At 32.2% G+C, this 17,304-nt stretch overlaps 1 protein-coding gene across 2 annotated transcripts; it reads left to right on the top strand.

Annotated features, from left to right (window-relative positions):
- Window positions 1–6,096: 6,096 nt before the first annotated feature.
- LOC101209527 (ABC transporter C family member 5) lies at window positions 6,097–15,537 on the top strand. Of its 2 annotated transcripts, none has more exons than XM_011658461.2 (12): window positions 6,097–7,009; window positions 7,206–9,463; window positions 9,596–9,916; window positions 10,005–10,091; window positions 10,896–11,588; window positions 11,700–11,864; window positions 12,228–12,522; window positions 13,110–13,324; window positions 13,766–14,071; window positions 14,391–14,454; window positions 14,564–14,803; window positions 14,935–15,537. In XM_011658461.2, the coding sequence occupies exons 2-12, from the start codon at window positions 7,352–7,354 to the stop codon at window positions 15,024–15,026; spliced, it is 4,590 nt and encodes a 1,529-aa protein (XP_011656763.1). In that variant the 5' UTR covers window positions 6,097–7,009; window positions 7,206–7,351; the 3' UTR covers window positions 15,027–15,537. The 2 variants fall into 2 exon arrangements, with proteins under 2 accessions (XP_011656763.1, XP_011656762.1); XM_011658460.2 differs by having other exon boundaries at window positions 6,097–7,005.
- The last annotated feature ends 1,767 nt before the right edge of the window (window positions 15,538–17,304 follow it).

Consider the following 17,304-nt stretch of genomic DNA (forward strand, 5'->3'; position numbering starts at 1 on the left):
TTAATAATCTTATTTTTAGAAAAAAAGTATATTCAATTAATATTACAAATAAAAGTAAAGTAAAGATTAAATTTTGGTTGAATATGAACTAAAATATTTATAAAAATAGAGTAAAAGGTGAATGCTCAATCTATAGATCAAAATCACAAATTTAATCTAATAATATTTACTCAGTTAGCAAATATTATTTATAAGTAAGAAGAAAAAGTTTTAAAAAGCCTTTTTAGATTTTCGAAACTTCCTTTATTTTTTTAATTTAGACTTAATTAATTATTACCACTAGGGAGGAAATACTTTAGTATATTTGTGGTACCAATTGAGATTAAATGGAATAATTCTTTAATACCTATGGATTTAACTAAAAAGTTACAAAATTTAAGCTAATAATTAAATCTACAATCGAATCTCTTGCACAATTTTAATATCATTTTGATTTTAGTATGTAGTAAAATAAAATGAGCTGACATGTTGGGTGGGATTTTAAATACTTTATGTGCACAAATAAAGAGAAACAATTAACTATGTATTGAATAATATTCAAATTTCCAATTGATTTGAATAATGTGAACAGAAGAAAAAAAATGAAAGAAAAAGGAGAGTTAGAAGTGAATAAAGTAGAGAGAAGATAGGCCATAACAATGAAGTATAGGAAAGGCTAATAAATTTTTGTGTTTAATACAAAGTCCAAACCACATGAAATGTAGATATGGAGTTTGTTGGAAGAAGTTAAAATAAAAAAAGAGTGGTGGATGTGTACCTTTTGTCGGTAGAGGTTTGTTTGCTTACTAGGTATCAAAAAGAATTTGTATCAAAACTGAATCGTAGATATCTTGTCGACAAAATCTGTAAGGCTTGAACCTGAGTTTAGAAAGACTAGATCAATACAATCTTTTCGTTTGGCTAGATAAATACACGGTAAATTTCATAAGTTGTCAAAGTGAATTTTGACTCATTTGCAATGACATGTATTTCGTCCCTAGAAGTTGATGTTTGATCCTTGTTTTTTTTAGTTAAGGAAAATACGGGTCTATAATAATCAATTGACATTTATTTGAACTAAAAATGATATAGTTATTACTAATAAATAATAGCTAATTAAAAAAAATATTTTATTTTGAAAAGTATAAAAATTGATTATTTTTTTTATAATTACATATTTAGTCATTAGATACAAAATAATTAAGTATATAGCAACATTTTAAAAAAACTGCAAATATAGCAAAATTTGTAAAATTCTATCAATGATATAAGTCGATCACCGATAAACCATGTTGTAAATATTGGTCTATCATCGATAGATCATACAAGTTTATTAACGATACAAGTCTATCAACGATAATTTTGCTATATTTGTATTTTTTTTAAATATTGTTATATCTTTAATTATTATTAATAAAATGATAATAAGTTATAATTTTTTTTGATTAAGGTAAATATTTTGTTAAATATTATATATTTTTTTAAATTTGCAAATTTTTATTTTTACAAAGAAAACGTTTGTGGGTCTCAATTTGTATATGACAAAGAGACAAAGAAAATCATAAATTTAAAGTAAATCAATCAAATTGTGGTGGAGCCCACACATAAGAATGACAATTAGATAGAGGAGAATGTGAATAATGAATATAGTATGGAATGGGGATTCACACTTTATTTATTTATTTTATTACAATAATTTTGAGAATGGTTAAAGTGAGGATCTAATCCTCAACTGTAATATTAGAAAACAAATTACATTTTTTATATCTAAAAATAAAATATCATGTTAATTATTGTTGAGTTAAACTTTTACAAAATAAGTATTTCCGTATTGACAATGAGTCCAATTAATTATATTACTATAGTTTGATAAAGTTTATCGACAAAAAGTTTTATTCCTATTCTTAATTCTAATTTTATGCTTTCAATAGAATCTAAAATAACTAAACCTCAGTATGAGTATAACCTAACTGTATAATGATTGTACTATTAACTTCAATATCATACATTTGATTCTCTCTCAATGTTTTAATACAATACCTAAAATTGTACGTAAGGTTAGATAAATGATCATTAAAGCATTTAATACCGTTGGATGGTGAGAAGCAAATAGTGAAGGAGTTTTTTTTTATTATTATTATTATATTTTATTTATTTTGTCCCTTCAATGTATAATTAAATTTAGTTGAAAAGTGTTGGAAAGAATTTCAATGCTCTAAGTTATTACTTATAAATACTATATTTGACATTAAGTTGAATTGTTTCCTTAATTTGTTTTATAAAAGAAATTTGTTTTTATTTATTTTCCTCTAAATATAATTGTCTTGTTTGACAAATTAAGCCAAAAAATGGATAAATCCTTATAGGCCTTTTGACATTTAGTTTCTCATATTTAGTAGCCAAGCCTTTAATTAATCAATTAATTTTCTTTGTATTGTCTTAATTTCCTCTTCCAAATCTTTTAATTTATTTTGTCAATTTGGAAATAAATATTTTTATTATGGCATTGTTCCATTTTCTCGCATGTTCTATTTTTCAAACTTTCTTCTTGATAAAGATTTATCGAACTTGTATTCACATGAACATCATTATTGTCAAGTGATGAAATTTCATTTTCTTCAAAGAAATATATATATATATATTTTACATTCAAAGGCTATTTAATGTTCAACCTATCATTTTCATTCGTGTTAGCCATAAAAAAAATAGAATTATTAAGATATTTAAAATTATTGCCAAAAGTAACCATAAACGTTCTATAATTTATTAAAAATATTGTTTTTATATGTTTGGCTTTTATGAACGTGATTAAAGCTATGGTATATTTTTTTTAGGTTAGTTGAGTTGTGTTGTATTTTTATGACGATCTAATTAAGATTTTGCTACGTTAAAAATGAAAGTATTGGTAAAATATTTATCTAAAATAGTAAAATTGTGACTAAATCATTTTTGGATGTTTGCAATTTTTTTATTTTAAATTGTTTAGGAACAAAGGTTTGCTTTTAATAAATATATATTTGATTCTATAAAAAATTCATTATTAGCTTTTTTTTTATTGGTTGTTAATGCATAATTTCCGTATTAACTAATTATAAAATATATTTGTTCCCTCAATCGTCATTATACGGTTATTTATTAATTTCTTTCGAACAAAATCGAATTCTTAATTAATTACTAAAAACGAAAGCTAACATTTTATTTCACTTTATTATTTCACGGAAAAAGAAATCCCTTTTATAAACCTTTTTTTTTTCCAGTTTTAAACGTTAAATTAATTTTTTTAGAATGTTGTAGAAATTGGATATCAAAATAACTAAATTTAAGATAATTAAAAAAAAAAGACAAAAACAGTTTTCAAATTAATAAAATTTTTTAATAATGAAACTATTTCCACGTCTAACAAAAAATAATTAGCGAAAAATTTAATAAATTTTATTATATTTATAAATAGTTTTGATTTTGTGTGATATATTTGAAAATATTATTCGTCTTAAATCATAATCAGATTTACAGTAAATCGAATTACTATGATTTTTTAGTTTTCTTGAAACTATAGATTATATAATAAATGTACCTAACTTTAACAACATCCATTTTTCCTTAATCATGGGACATTAATCCATTTACCAAACTAATAATAATAATATAAAGTAATTAATATAATTACTATATGAAGATATTCTTTTTAAAAATGAAATATAAATTTTTTCTTCATATAGAATACAATAAATGGAAGCATAATTTACATAAATAAATGCTATCATGAATCAGAAAACATTTCCTTATGGCCATTCACACTTTTGAATATATATGGTAAAATTTTAAATGTAAAAAAAATAAAAATCCAATAGAATCTATTTTTTTCTTTCTTTCTTGAAACTTATTTTTAGCATTAAATGAGTAAATTTCATAACAAATATGACTTTTGATTTTGTCATTTATATCAAGCTCTACATATTCTTTCTTATAGTTATGTTGGGGTGTTAGACTTATAAGTAATGATTACTTTTGGCACCCCACATTTATATCGATTGAGTTATGTTTGGGTTGAGTAATTTATACCGTTTTCGATACCATTGATTATATAAAAACAAATAAAATTTAGATACAAAATTTTAAGGGTAGTAATTGCACATTTTCGTTGTCTGGAGGGTGCTTAGCGGTTTTATACAAAGCAAAATGACCAATTTATTTACAAATACAGTAAATTCATTGTAACATTTTCAAATATAGTAAAATAAACTAAAATATTTACAAACTTAGCAAAATTGTAGATTTTATCGATAATAAAAACCGATAACCTTTTATCATATCCATGCTTTCGATAGAAGCATATCAGTGTCTACTATTGATAAAATTTAAAAATTTGGTATACGTTGTAACTATTTTGTCAAATTTACTATTTTTTATAATTTTCTAAAACCATTCCTTGATTTAATAATTTTTTTTAATCTTTTAAGTTCGTTATTTTGACATGAACAAATATTTTATAAATGCGAATAAAAGTACTCAATGTCTTTTAGTAATAAATGATACTGTCTTTCACGAAAGTGATATTTTGCTATATATTTTAGCTCGTTTTACTATATTTAAAAGCATCTAACGCACTTTTAAACTTTAAAACTTACAGAAATATATATGTCAATTTGAGATCTCGATATGAATTCGAGCAATTAATTAAAACTTGTTTTTGTTTGACATGACTTATAAAGGAAGGGTGAATAGAAGGTAATACAAAAAGTGAGCTAAAAGAGAATATAGTTTGGTACAATTGCGAGGGAAAAGGAAAACGAAAGAGAGAGAGAGTTTGGTCATAATTTTGTTTAGGAATGTGAAAAGGGAGTAATAAAGTGGAAAGGGACAATTTGAATGATATGTGGACCAAATGCTTATGCCTTTCCCTAATTCTTTTAAATTAATCAAAACAATCAACTATGACTTGGACACACCTCAACTATACTTTTATTCATTATTATTATAATTTCATTTCACAATCTTAAATCTAAATCTAATTCTAATTCTTTGCTCTTTTCCATCATAAATATTCTTAACCTTTCTTTATTTTTCAAATAAAAACCATATTATATAATTATTTTGGTGGAATTGCAACTTTATAATAGCTTTCAAAGCCATTCATTTCACCATAGAATGATCAAAAGTAATACACACACATAACACACAAAGGAAAAGTCAATTTTATACAAATATTAAATTAAAAGATTGAGTTTCCAACTTTGGGGCCACTAATAGATACTTAAACAAATTTATTATTCGTTTAAAACCAACTTTTAATTTTATTTTTATGTCTAATCGGTACACTCAAATTTGAAAAATGTTTGATTTGGTAAATGATTCATTAGACTTATAATTATTATAAGTTAAAAAAATTGATTAGGTACATAATCAAAAGTTTAGAAACTTGTTACCATTTGGGTTTATACTTTAAATTTAATTTCATTTTAGTATATACCTCAAAACGTCTGACCTACGTATCCTAAATAAATTTATTAATTAAAAGTTAATTATATTAAATGAGTTAATGAGCTATTTTTAAATATAAAAAAATGAACGAAACTATTTACAAAATATATCAAAATATCATCGTCCATTTACCTCGATTTGTGATAGATAAAGATAAGGCATATACTAATCTATATTGGTTTATAAGTATTTTTAGACGTTTTATCGTTTAAAATAATTTTTAATAGTATGAATAACAGAAAATTGTTAAAAATAACAGATTTGACGGAATATTTACGACATATAGTAAAATTTATCAATTTCATCGATAATAAACATTGATACTAATATGCTTTTATGAGTGACGTTGATAAAATATAAAATTCTATCGTAAATATTTTAATTAATTTTGTTATTTTAAAAAATGCTTAAGTTTGTATTGTCAATTTTAAAATTAGATATTTAATTTTAAAATTGATATATGAGTATAACTCAACAAACATATATTGTATTATGAGGAAGAACTTACAACTTGGTACAAATTCGATTATTCCAACCCATACGTTAGAACGAGAGCATGAAAAGCTTAGTCGAGAAAGAAATAAAAAGAGAAGCATAGTGGAGATTGAGGATGGACCATAAATGTAATGCAAAACAAAAACAAAAGGGGGAGATGGAAAGGCAGCAAAAAAGGTTTATATAAATTATATAAGGAAAAAAGAGATTGATAATGGCATCAGATTCAGAGTGAGAAATGTGATGGAATGGAAAATCCACCAATTTTGGTTCGTGGAGTGACGACCTATTAACCGACCCTAGCTAGCACGCACCCTCGTCCTCGTCCTCATCTTCCCATTCCCATTTCTTAAAATTTTCAATTCTCAAATGTGAAAGCGATTTTTACTTTTGAACCAATTGTATTTGTTTTCTCTCTGTGATTCCTCCATTTTTTGTTCCCAACTGGGTACCTTTCTCTTCTCGCAGTCACCTTCTTTCCCGTGGCAGAGGCCACAACACATGTAAAGAGAAGGGGAAGGAGATTACAGAACAGAACAAAACCCAAACTAAAACAATGTGCTTCCATATAGACGAAATTTTGAGTGGAATTTTGTTCTAAGTAAAAATCTGGCTTGATTTTGAGTTTTCCCCAAATATCTCCTCTCTCTGTTCTGTTTTGCTTTCACTCTTTCTCTCGCTGGGTAGTTTGTTTTTGTATTAAACCCCAACCCCATTTCCTTAAATCCTTTCTTTTCCTCTTTCTTGTTTTTAATTCCCGACGAGAGAACAAGAGAGAGTGCTGTCCTCCCCTCTCTCTCTTTTTCTCATTTCTTTCCACCCCCTTTCGCTTTTTTTCTTCTTTATTTGTTTGGATCCTACTCATCGTCATCATCGTTTTTAATTCAATTCTTTCGTTTTGAGATTTGGTTGTTATACGTATTCCTGTACCCCCCCTCTCTTGTTTCATCTCTGGATTCATAAGTGGCGAATTACTGGAGGGGTGGCTGGGATTTTTGTGGGACTTGGTTCTTCGTCAGCAATCAACAAAGTTACGTCTCTCCAAGGCAGGTGGGTAAGTTTTATTTTGTACTTCCACTGATGGGTCGTCTTCTGTTTTGATTTTTAATCTGCTCTTTTGTCCATTCCCCATTTCGCTACAGACAGAATCACTGTGTGTTGAGCGCAAAGCGTCGCTCTATTTCTCTGTCTTTCTTCGACTTTCGTGTTAACAAAAAACCCATTTGTTGGTATGTGCTATGTGTCTGCAGGTTGTCTAAAGAAATAGTTATTAGGTGTCTACGAGAAAACCCAGATGGTGAAATGCTCATCTTCTTAACAGGGTTTTATTTCTCTCACTTAACTCGCCGCCGACTCACTGTTTTGAATCGCCTTCCTCATAAACATCTCACAATCAATGATGGGTGATGCCCATTTATTGAATACAACCCAAGCTTTGTCATCTGATGTACGATCGTCTAATACCCTGTCGGAAGCTTTTGGAACATTGCCAATTTTGGAGCTCGCATCAGTTTGCATAAATCTAGCACTTTTTATCCTATTCTTCTTTGTTGACTTGGTGAAGCGGATATCTGTGTTTGTTGGTCGTCTTGGCTTCGTTAAGGATGACGAATCTGGTTCAAATGCAAGTCCAATTCGGCGCAGCGCGGATGGTGAAATTCATGATGTTGACGTCGGGGCCAGTTTCAAAATGTCGGTTTCATGTTGTTTCTATGTGTTGTTTGTGCAAGTTTTGGTGTTAGGTTTCGATGTCATTAGTTCAATTAGAGAGTCTGTTAAAGGGAAGGAGGTTGAAGATTGGTCTGTTGTTTGCTGGCCGGCTGCTCAAGTTTTGGCTTGGTTTCTATTGAGTTCTTTGGCTCTGCATTGCAAATTCAAGGCTTTTGAGAAATTTCCATTATTGTTGAGAGTCTGGTGGTTATTGTCATTTGTCATTTGTCTGTGTGCTTTCTATGTTGATGGAAGAGAATTGTTTCTACAAGGTCAGAATTACCTGAGCTCTCATGTTGTTGCAAATTTTGCTGTAACTCCTGCTTTAGCCTTTCTTTCTTTTATTGCTGTTAGGGGGGTTACTGGTATAAAAGTTTATAGGAACCCTGATCTTCAAGAGCCTTTGCTTCTTGAGGAAGAACCTGGGTGTCTCAAGGTTACCCCTTACAGCGAAGCCGGACTCTTTAGTTTAATTACACTTTCCTGGCTGAACCCTCTTCTCTCAATTGGTGCGAAAAGACCACTTGAACTGAAGGACATTCCCCTTCTTGCACCAAAAGATCGATCTAAGAACAATTATAAGATTTTGAACTCAAACTGGGAGAAATTGAAAGCGGAGAATCCTTCAAAACAGCCTTCTCTTGCTTGGGCCATTCTAAAGTCCTTCTGGAAGGAGGCAGCTTGTAATGCCATCTTTGCTGGCCTGAATACTCTCGTTTCATATGTTGGCCCTTATATGATTAGCTACTTTGTTGATTACTTGGGAGGGAAAGAAACTTTCCCCCATGAAGGATACATTTTGGCTGGAACATTTTTCTTCGCAAAGCTTGTGGAGACTCTGACAGCCAGACAGTGGTATCTTGGGGTTGACATCTTGGGTATGCATGTGAGATCGGCTCTCACAGCATTGGTATATCGAAAAGGCCTTCGGCTTTCCAGCTCTGCTAAACAGAGTCATACCAGTGGAGAGATTGTAAACTATATGGCTGTAGATGTGCAACGAGTTGGGGATTACTCATGGTATCTCCATGATGCTTGGATGCTCCCTATGCAAATCATTCTTGCTCTAGCTATTTTGTATAAGAACGTTGGAATTGCTTCTATTGCTACATTGATTGCCACCATCGTCTCCATTATTGTTACCATTCCAATAGCTAGAATACAGGAGGATTATCAAGACAAATTGATGGCTGCCAAGGATGATAGGATGAGAAAAACTTCTGAATGCCTAAGAAGCATGCGGATTCTGAAGCTGCAAGCTTGGGAAGTCAGGTACAAAGTGAAGTTGGAGGAGATGAGGGGCGTGGAGTTCAAGTGGCTTAGAAAAGCTCTTTATTCCCAAGCCTTCATTACTTTCATTTTCTGGAGTTCCCCAATATTTGTCTCTGTGGTTACTTTTGCCACCTGCATATTGTTGGGTGGTCAGCTTACTGCAGGCAGTGTTCTTTCGGCACTAGCCACTTTTAGAATTCTCCAAGAACCACTTAGGAATTTTCCTGACCTGGTGTCAATGATGGCTCAGACAAAAGTTTCTTTAGATCGTATTTCTGGACTTCTGCTGGAGGAAGAGTTGCGGGAAGATGCAACTATCAACCTACCTCGAGGCACACCAAATGCAGCTGTGGAGATCAAAGATGGCCTCTTCTCCTGGGACATTTCTTCTCCAAGGCCAACTTTATCAGGAATACAAGTGAGAGTGGAGAAAGGGATGCGTGTTGCTATTTGTGGTGTTGTTGGTTCTGGTAAATCAAGCTTCCTATCTTGCATCCTTGGGGAGATTCCAAAAATCATGGGGGAAGTAAGTCTTCCAGAATTTCACTTTTAATTTCATATTTCTATGTAAAAAATTTCACCTGCTCTATCCCATGTTCCCTTGTTGATTTGGAAATGTTACCAGTTTCTTGAGTACTTCACCTTTTTCTTTGCCCAGGTAAGATTATGTGGTACTTCTGCATATGTGCCTCAATCACCTTGGATACAATCCGGAAACATAGAAGAAAATATTCTTTTTGGAAGCCCTCTTGACAAACCAAAATACAAGAATGCTATTCATGCTTGTTCACTGAAGAAGGATTTGGAGAATCTCCCACATGGAGATCAAACGATAATTGGCGATAGAGGAATAAACCTTAGTGGAGGTCAAAAGCAACGTGTTCAGCTTGCCAGGGCACTATATCAAGATGCAGATATTTATTTACTTGATGACCCATTCAGTGCTGTTGATATACACACTGCCTTAGACTTGTTTAAGGTAATAATATGTATATTAATTATGACATTCCATATTGTTCTTGGGTTTTTGATAGTACGGTTACTTATAATGGCAACATGTCTTGCAGGAATACATAATGACGGCACTGGCAGACAAAACTGTCATTTTTGTAACACATCAAGTTGAATTTTTACCCGCTGTTGATTTGATATTGGTATGGACTGTTCTTAATATTTTTTGCAATTGTTGCCATGGAGGGTCCTACTCAGGAGTTTCTTGCATGTATTTTTTAAGTTTTATCCATTGCCAGTCTATATTTGTAAATTGATCGCTTCTTTTTCTCTTTCTTTCATCCACCTCTTGTTTAATGTCTTTCTGGACTTTCTGCCTTAACCTTTGGAAAAGAAGCTCTAGCCCCTCCTCTGATAAGAAGCTTTTTTTTTTTTTTTGTAAACAAAATTAATTTATAGCTGAAAAGTAGAAAAGAGTAGTGGAGACACTCATTAGACGATGATGTTTGTGATAAAAAACATATTAAATAAAACTGAACTGTGAGACCATCTTTAATTTAAAAATTGATGTGAGAATTCTTGTTGAAGTGATTGATTCCACACTTGGGAATGATAATTTAGAGCTTAAGATACAAATGGATAACGTCAATCTCCCTTCCAGTCTCTTCTAAGGAGCATAGTGCCTTTGGCTCCACCGTACCTTTTTATTCTATACACACATTTTCATGTAAATATTTTCCAACAAGGTTGAAAACATATGTTTGAAGGACCTTCCTTGAACTTTGGAATTTGGTATGCCCCAAGCTTTGAATTGTGATGGAAAAGTAGCAGGGATAAATCATTGAATTGAAGTTGCCATTGGTGGGGTTTTTTCCTTGTGGATGGTTGTTGAGTGCACTATTATACATTTCAACTCAATTTTGCACTCCAGTAGGATCTTATATTCATGCCATTGTGATGATATTAAAATTAGCTTTTTCTCGGCCATTCCTTTTCCATCTGTACAGGTTATCAAAGAAGGCCGCATTATTCAGGCAGGAAAATATGATGATCTTTTACAAGCAGGAACTGACTTCAACACGTTGGTAACTGCTCATCACGAAGCTATTGAAGCTATGGATATTCCCAACCATTCCTCTGATTCAGATGAAACTATGTCTGCAGATGAATCTTCTAATCTTAGTAAAAAGTGTGATCTTGTTGGAAATAACATTGGAAATTTACCCAAGGAAGTGCAAGAATGTATAACTGCAGCAGAGCAAAAGGCAATTAAGGAGAAAAAGAAGGCAAAACGTTCTAGGAAAAGACAGCTTGTACAGGAAGAGGAAAGGGTAAGAGGCCGGGTCAGCATGAAGGTCTACTTGTCATACATGGCTGCAGCGTATAAAGGCTTTTTAATTCCTCTCATAATTGTCGCACAAACATTATTTCAATTCCTACAGATTGCAAGCAACTGGTGGATGGCATGGGCAAATCCCCAAACTGAAGGGGACCAACCTAAAGTGACTCCCATGATCCTTCTTGTGGTCTACATGGCCCTTGCTTTTGGGAGTTCTTGGTTTGTATTCGTTAGGGCAATACTGGTTGCTATGTTTGGTCTTGCAGCTGCACAAAAATTGTTTGTCAAGATGCTTACATCCATTTTTCGTGCACCCATGTCATTCTTTGACTCAACACCGGCAGGACGGATCTTGAATCGCGTAAGTTTCGCTTTCTAAGAAGCAGATGCTCAATCAAGTTATTCATGTTATTCATAAGGATATTTATTTTTTCTTTCAACTTTGAATTATTTTATACTTTTGGCCTTATAGGTATCCATTGATCAAAGTGTTGTGGATCTTGATATTCCTTTTCGACTTGGTGGGTTTGCTTCAACAACAATACAACTTATTGGCATAGTTGGTGTTATGACAGAAGTTACCTGGCAAGTCTTGCTTTTAGTCATTCCCATGGCTATTGTTTGTTTGTGGATGCAGGTGAGTACTGGTTGCAAGTTCCTCCTTTTGATGTTTCTCTCATGATGCTCATGTTTCCTTATAACAAAACAAAATTAATTTTCCTATGGCTTTTACTTTGTCATACTCTATCTCTTTGCTCCAAAATCGTATAAAATGGAATATATATTCATGACTGCTTGGGAAAGCACAAAAATATGGAATGTCTGAGATACAAAAGGGCTTTTGAGTTAGCAATAATGGAGAGGGAGTGACTACAAAATTTCCTATCAAATAACTCATCACCTGGTCTTCTAGTTTTTATTAAAAAAGTTCTGTTCTTTCCAAATTTTGATTAATGGTATTGAGGGCATGTGACCTTATTAAGAGCATTTTACAATGCAGAAATACTACATGGCATCATCAAGGGAGCTTGTTCGCATTGTCAGCATTCAGAAATCTCCGGTTATTAACCTTTTTGGTGAGTCAATTGCTGGAGCAGCTACAATACGAGGTTTTGGACAGGAGAAACGGTTTATGAAGAGAAACCTTTATCTTCTTGATTGTTACTCTCGCCCATTCTTCTGCAGTCTTGCTGCTATTGAGTGGCTTTGTCTTCGTATGGAATTGCTCTCCACCTTTGTCTTTGCTTTCTGTATGGTTTTGCTAGTCAGCTTCCCGCATGGAAGTATTGATCCAAGTATGTCACACATTCTCTTCTAGATTCCTTGCTTTTTGGTATGCTCGGTGTTTTTATATTCTATGTGTCATTGGTCGTGGTCCTGCAAAATAATGATTTTAAGTGGCCTGTCTTAAGCTGGGGAGGATGTGGTTTCGACTGAATTGATGTTTAATTCCTTCAGCAAGCAAGACAATTTCAATTGCATATTTTCATGTCTGTTTGTAGTGAGATGCCTCAAGTTTACTATTTTGTTTTCTTCTTCAAGGTTACCATGTGGACCTTCAATCTTTGACCATATAAAATTGCAAATGTTTTTTCTTTTAAATTAAAAAATTAATTATTATCTTTTTAAAAATAAATAAATTTGTGTACAAATTGAGTGGGGGGGATTGAACCTGGACTTCTTAGTCTTTAGGTACAAATTTTTAATGTTGGTTACAGATTGTGTAGGCATAAAATTGTAAATGGTTAGTAAAAGAACTCAAATTTTTTAACGTACATTTCTCTCAATGAACTGTAACCAACATTAAAATTTTTTTAGTGCTGCAGATTTAAAAAGATACTGCATTGTCAAAATTTATCAACCGTTGGTTTTTTGTTTGTAGGTATGGCTGGCCTTGCGGTAACATATGGTCTGAATCTGAATGCTCGCCTGTCACGGTGGATACTTAGCTTTTGCAAGCTTGAAAACAAAATTATATCTATTGAAAGGATCTATCAATATAGTCAAATTCCAAGTGAGGCACCAATACTTATTGAGGACTCTCGTCCTCCTTCCACGTGGCCTGAGAATGGAACTATTGAGCTTACTGAACTAAAGGTAGTAATTGGCCTACGGTATTGTCGTTCTTTTGTGAGAGTTTTAAGGGTGGTATTCTTATGGTTCAAGACTTATGTCATTGTTATCGTGAGTGTCAATTCCTATTATTTGCTTAGTTATTGTTGGAACATCATTGCATTTCCACATTTCATTGGCAACCATAGTGGGTTAGCCTAATGGTGTAAAAGAAGACATAGTCTCAATAACTAAATGAGTTCAGTTCATCATGGTCATCTACCAAGGAGTTAATTTCCTACGAGTTTTCTTGACATCCAAATGTTGTAGGGTCAGGTGAGTTGTCCCGTGAGACCAGTAGAGGTGCGCATAAGTTGGTCCAACACTCATGAATATAGAAAAAAAAGAAATTCATGTTTGATTAACGATCAAATACAATTATGAATTGCTTTCTATTTTACAAATTCCTCTCGTTTTTTGTTCAAGGTCCGATACAAGGAGAATCTTCCTTTGGTGCTCCGTGGTGTAACTTGCTGCTTTCCCGGTGGAAAGAAGGTTGGAATTGTTGGTAGGACTGGTAGTGGTAAATCTACTTTGATTCAGGCATTATTTCGATTGGTTGAACCATCAAGTGGAAGGATAATTATCGACAATATCGATATATCTACAATTGGTCTTCATGACCTCCGTAGCCGTCTCAGTATCATACCTCAGGATCCCACTTTATTTGAAGGCACAATTAGGGGAAATCTTGATCCCCTTGAAGAGCATTCTGATCATGAAATTTGGGAGGTTTGATTGACATCTCTGTCAAATTACCACTTCACTGTTTTTCTTCCGAAATTGCTATAGTAGTACTTCTGTTTGTCGCTGAAAGATCAAAACAAGTTCTCCACTTTATCATTTAAAATAATAGATTGCTTATCAAAGGGAACAAAATATGAAAAGCCAAAGTATAAGGCGGTGTCAATATCCATTAGTGAGCAGATACTAGTACTAATGTGTCTTCGTGGTCTTTCTGAAAAGTGACTCTGTACCTGTTTAACGTTTATATACTCTTGTTCTGTAATATGAAATCGGGGTTTCCTGATTTGTTTTTAACATTTTTCAGGCACTGGATAAATCACAACTAGGACAGATGATCCGTGAAAAGGAGCAAAAACTCGATACACCAGGTATTTAACAAGCAGATAGGGAGCCTTTCCCGTTCTCTTTTGTTGGCTGTGCCTGATGTACATTTTATGCATGTTTGGTTGCTGATCCTCTTTACAAATTAACTCGCAGTTCTTGAAAATGGAGATAACTGGAGTGTAGGGCAGAGGCAACTCGTAGCATTGGGTCGTGCACTATTGAGACAAGCCAGAATACTTGTTCTCGATGAAGCCACTGCATCGGTCGACATGGCAACAGATAATCTTATCCAGAAGGTTATTAGAACAGAGTTCAGAGACTGCACCGTGTGCACAATTGCACATAGAATTCCGACCGTAGTTGACAGTGATCTGGTTTTGGTACTAAGCGACGGTGAGTACTGCTCGTAACCAAAAGCCAGAATCTAGACTTTAAATTAGTTTGAACTGACCAAGGAACAATCTCCCATTTCACATGTTTAGTTAGACAATCAGCTGAGATCTATATTTGGTTGTGGTTTGCAGGTAGAATTGCAGAGTTTGATACCCCGACACGACTATTAGAGGATAAGTCATCCATGTTCCTCAAATTAGTGACGGAGTATTCCACAAGATAAAATGGGCAGACCAGACCAGACGTTTTTGTTGAGATGGGATGCCTGAAAACGACGTCTGTCTCAGCAGATGCACGAGGTTGAAGGGGGCGCCATAACGATTACTGCTCGATGAGCTGCATCTGCATTCGGCAACACCAGCAAAACGAAGGATTGAATAATAATAAAGAGAGGAAATGGGGGCAGAAGGGGTGAGTGAAAAAAAGGTGTAAATTCAAAGTGAGGTTCTTGTTTTATGGAATGAATGATTCATGGTTTAGGGGAATTAGGATGAAGAATAAATCAAATCCATGTATGCCAAAACAATAATTAACACGAAAGAAAATGAGAGCGGCCATGGTTTTTCCGGTAATGTAATGGTTGGTTTAGATAGGGGCTAATTTGTAGAGTTGAGTTAGCCAAATGTTCATTTCTCAGGTTCTAGCAAAGCAAAGTAACAGTGCTTTAGATTTTGGTATTGAACTTTCCTTTTTCCCCTTTCTTAAAAAAAGAAGAAAAAAGCTTTTGAAACTGCTCTGCATTGCCTCCCTTTTTTCCTTGAGTTTTCTTTCGTCTTTTTTTTCACTGGTTTTGTTCGATTTACGGCGTCAACATGTAGAGGAGGAATCAAACTCTTTAAACTAGTTGATTTATGTTTAAACTAGTTGATTTATGTTTAGATACAATTTTGTTTACGGTCTTACTTGGGATGGATAAGGAGTTGGACATATTCTTCAATAGAACGAACCTCGTTGGTTATTTTCATGTGACACATTGAGTGGATCTCTTGTAATCACTTACTCACTAGTACTATTGGAATGAAAGGAGAAATTCAGAGCATTTTTTTATTTGAAGGATATGACTTTTGTTTTTGATGTAATTCAAAGTTTGGATTAATTTCTCGAAATGAATTCTCTGCCTCTAATGGTTAAGAGAAGGAGTATTTATTAAGAATGTGTAAGTAGTTACAAGTAGTTGATATAACTGTTTTTATGAAACAGTTTTAACCGTTGTTAGTTAACTGATTCAACAATTAAACTGTTTTACTAACTATTCTATATTACATCAGTTTTCCTCTCTTTATATTTATTTTTTCCTCTCCTTTTAAAAGCTTGCTACTTATTGGCGATTAATCGTAGAAAAAATACTTTTGATTTTTGATTTTGGGTTTAGTTCTTGTTTGATCCTTAGATTTTGAAGGGTTGCATTCTTGGTCCATCTTTGAATTGAATTTAGGATGTGTTTGGTTTAGGATATAAAGTGTTTAATTTTGTCAAAAAAACTATTCTGAAAAAAATGGTAGTGTTTGACAAATTAAAATAATACATTTTCTAAAAATTTATTTATAAAATAATCTATTTTAGAGAAATCTTTAAAAACTAAATTCACATATAAACGCTAATAAAAAAGTTTAACTAAACATTAAGTGTTTAAATTTTAAATTTATTTTTAAAAAAATGTTTGAGAGAAAATGTATTATTGAAAAACATTTTTTTCTTAATTCAATCCAAACGGACCCTTAGTTAATCTTGAGGTTTTAAAGTGTTGAAATTTGTGTTTTGATTTAGGGTAAAGATAATCCGATAAAAGTGAAATTTAATCAACATCTAAATATTAAAAATTTAAAGACTATTGTTCACATAAACGAAGGTAACAAACATCTCCAATGCAAAGCTTCAATCTAGTTGATTCTATCAAACCTAATTTGTAAGACTCTCGACCCTCTCTTTCGTTTAATGTTTTTTTCAGGGCTATATTATAATGGGTAACAATTTTAGGAATAATAATGAACTATATAGCAACATTTTTTAAAAAAAATGTAAACATAACAAAACATACCCGTGATATAAATTCTTATGGTTTATCAGTGATAGACTAATATTTACAACATAGTCTATCAGAAACTGATTTTGACATGTTTTTGCTATATTTACAACAATTTTTCATTCCCTTCGAAGAAAACCTAACTTCGTATTTATTTATCAAGTACGAAAAACAATTTTTTTGTTTTTTTGTGTGATTATTGAATTTTATTTAAGGAGTAGTTGCAAATTTAGCAATTAAATTCAAAATAATTAAGTATATAACAACATTTTAAAAAATTTGCAAATATAACAATATTTGTCAAATTCTATTAATGATAGAAGTCTATCACTGATAGACTATGTTGTAAATAGTGGTCTATCATCAATAGACCATACGAGTCTATCGGTGATACAAGTCAATCGGTGATACAAGTCTATCAACGATAATTTTACTATTTTTTTAATTTTTTAAAAATGTTAGCTATATAATTAATCAA

Source organism: Cucumis sativus, chromosome 6, assembly GCF_000004075.3.
Source record: "Cucumis sativus cultivar 9930 chromosome 6, Cucumber_9930_V3, whole genome shotgun sequence".
In the NCBI taxonomy this organism is placed as follows: Eukaryota; Viridiplantae; Streptophyta; class Magnoliopsida; order Cucurbitales; family Cucurbitaceae; genus Cucumis; species Cucumis sativus.

Excerpts from the sequence above, each read along its gene's own strand:
- LOC101209527 (XM_011658461.2), top strand. The coding sequence starts at position 7,352 with ATGATGGGTGATGCCCATTTATTGAATACAACCCAAGCTTTGTCATCT. Across the intron at positions 14,455-14,563 it reads GCAAAAACTCGATACACCAG|TTCTTGAAAATGGAGATAAC; the intron begins GTATTTAACAAG and ends ATTAACTCGCAG. Across the intron at positions 14,804-14,934 it reads GGTTTTGGTACTAAGCGACG|GTAGAATTGCAGAGTTTGAT; the intron begins GTGAGTACTGCT and ends TGTGGTTTGCAG.